This window comes from Bison bison, unplaced genomic scaffold, assembly GCF_000754665.1.
Source record: "Bison bison bison isolate TAMUID 2011002044 unplaced genomic scaffold, Bison_UMD1.0 scf7180017864472, whole genome shotgun sequence".
Taxonomy (NCBI): Eukaryota; Metazoa; Chordata; class Mammalia; order Artiodactyla; family Bovidae; genus Bison; species Bison bison.
This window is the reverse complement of record NW_011495033.1, coordinates 1,418,223-1,420,073: the sequence shown is the minus strand read 5'-3', so window position 1 is coordinate 1,420,073 and position 1,851 is coordinate 1,418,223. Positions and strand designations below refer to the sequence as shown.

The 1,851-nt window shown below is 52.8% G+C and overlaps 1 protein-coding gene across 1 annotated transcript in view; it reads right to left on the bottom strand.

Moving 5' to 3' along the window:
* The window catches only part of MYO1C (myosin IC), a 24,879-nt gene that overhangs the window by 9,184 nt on the left and 13,844 nt on the right, over positions 1-1,851 (bottom strand). The window contains exon 14 of the mRNA XM_010861668.1: positions 1,702-1,793. Coding sequence (XP_010859970.1) covers positions 1,702-1,793 — 92 coding nt within the window. The remainder of the gene's footprint in view (positions 1-1,701; positions 1,794-1,851) is intronic.

Sequence of the window (1,851 nt, the reverse complement as noted above, 5' to 3'; positions counted from 1 at the left end):
AGAGGCTCAGAGAGGTAGATGGCCTTGTCCGGGGTCACACAGAGCCAGGACCGGGACCTCAGCCTCCATGCTGCCAGGGCTCGCAGGGTGGAGGGCTATTTGGTGTTGCCTTTGGCTGTTGCGTTGGAGAAGGCAATGGCACCCCACTCCAGTACTCTTGCCTGGAAAGTCCCATGGATGGAGGAGCCTAGAAGGCTGCAGCAACAGTCTCTTGGGGGCTGATTCCATTCTTAAAATGTAGCGGGCAGCACTCAGCACTCTGAGCAGAGCCACGAAACAGCCACTGCTGCTGCTGCTGCTGCTGCTAAGTCGCTTCAGTCGTGTCCGACTCTGTGCGACCCCATAGACGGCAGCCCACCAGGCTCCCCCGTCCCTGGGATTCTCCAGGCAAGAACACTGGAGCGGGTTGCCGTTTCCTTCTCCAATGCATGAAAGTGAAAACTGAAAGTGAAGTCGCTCAGGTCGTGTCCAACTCTTCGCGACCGCATGGACTGCACCCTACCAGGCTCCTCCGTCCATGGGACTTTCCAGGCAAGAGTACTGGAGTGGGGTGCCATTGCCTTCTCGCCTTAAGCATGTCTATACCCTTTAGCCCATTTTCTACTTTTAAAGAAGAATTCCAAGCAACTAACCAGAGAGACCAGGCAGAGATTTAAGGCCCAGGGGTAGGTATTCTCTTTCCCCAGCAGAAACCCAGAGGCTGGACAGGGCCCTGAGAGGCTGGGTGAGAGCAGTGGTGTGTGTGTGTGTTAGAGCCGCCGGAGGAAGTGTTTTGAGGAAAGTTTTCTGTTTGATGATACAGGAAGATACTCAGGATATAACGTTATCCTGAGTCCTATATACAATAAGCTCTCAACCGCAAAAAAGAAAAAAAAGTATATAGAAAAAAGCAGGAAGAAAACGTCTCAAATTATTAACAGTGGTGACCTCTGGGTGACAGGCTTACAAGTGGCTTTTGCACACATTCCAACTTTTCTCTGAGGAGGGATTTTTTTTTACAAACAGAAAAACAGGTGTTTTTCTTTCTTTCTTTCTTTTTGCAGGCAAGGCTTTACTGGGACCCCTGCTGCAGCCCGTGGGGAATGGGAACAAACGGGTTCCTCGCTTGCTCGCCCCAGAAAAAGCTGCTCAGGAATACCCTGGCGGTACAGTGCTTAGAACTCTGCTTTCACCGCTGGGAGTCAGGTTCGATTCCTTGTCAGGGAACTAATCTGTGGCTCTGGGCCTGAGGTCCAACTCAGGGAACTAATCTGTGGCTCTGGGCCTGAGGTCCAACTCTGGACTTGATGTGAGATAACCTCTGGCAAAGGGCTGTACCTCTGAAAGTCTCAGTAAAACCTCCTCCGGGGGTTGCTTCTAGTTAGAGGAGGTGATATTATCAAAATATGCAAGGCAAAGCTGGGACAGAGAGGCTTGTTTCTTTTCTCCCCTCATCCCATTTTACGGGATATCTTAAATAAAAAGGAATTTCCAAGCAAGGAGGCTAAAAAAAAAACCTTAGCAAGTTTCATTCTTGAGCCGGTTAAGGAGGAAGTGGCGTTCCTCGCTTATTACTCGGGAGGCACCAGGAGCCGCAGCTCTGTGTGCCTGGCCTTCACTGGCACCTCCCCCGGTCACCTCTTTGTGGCTGGCACTTTATGGGTGAGGGGGTTCCCAGGCTTCCACAGGCTCTGGCCCAGGACAGCCCCCAGCCCCACTCACGTCAGGAAGTGTGGATGCTGCTTGATTGTGTCCTCCAGCTTCTCCAGGAAGGTCAGGTCCGTGGCCTCCCCGGGACGCAGACACTCCTCGTCCTGGGTGGGTGGTGGCAGAGGGTGAGGGGTGTGTGTGGGGGAGGGACCGGAGAGCACA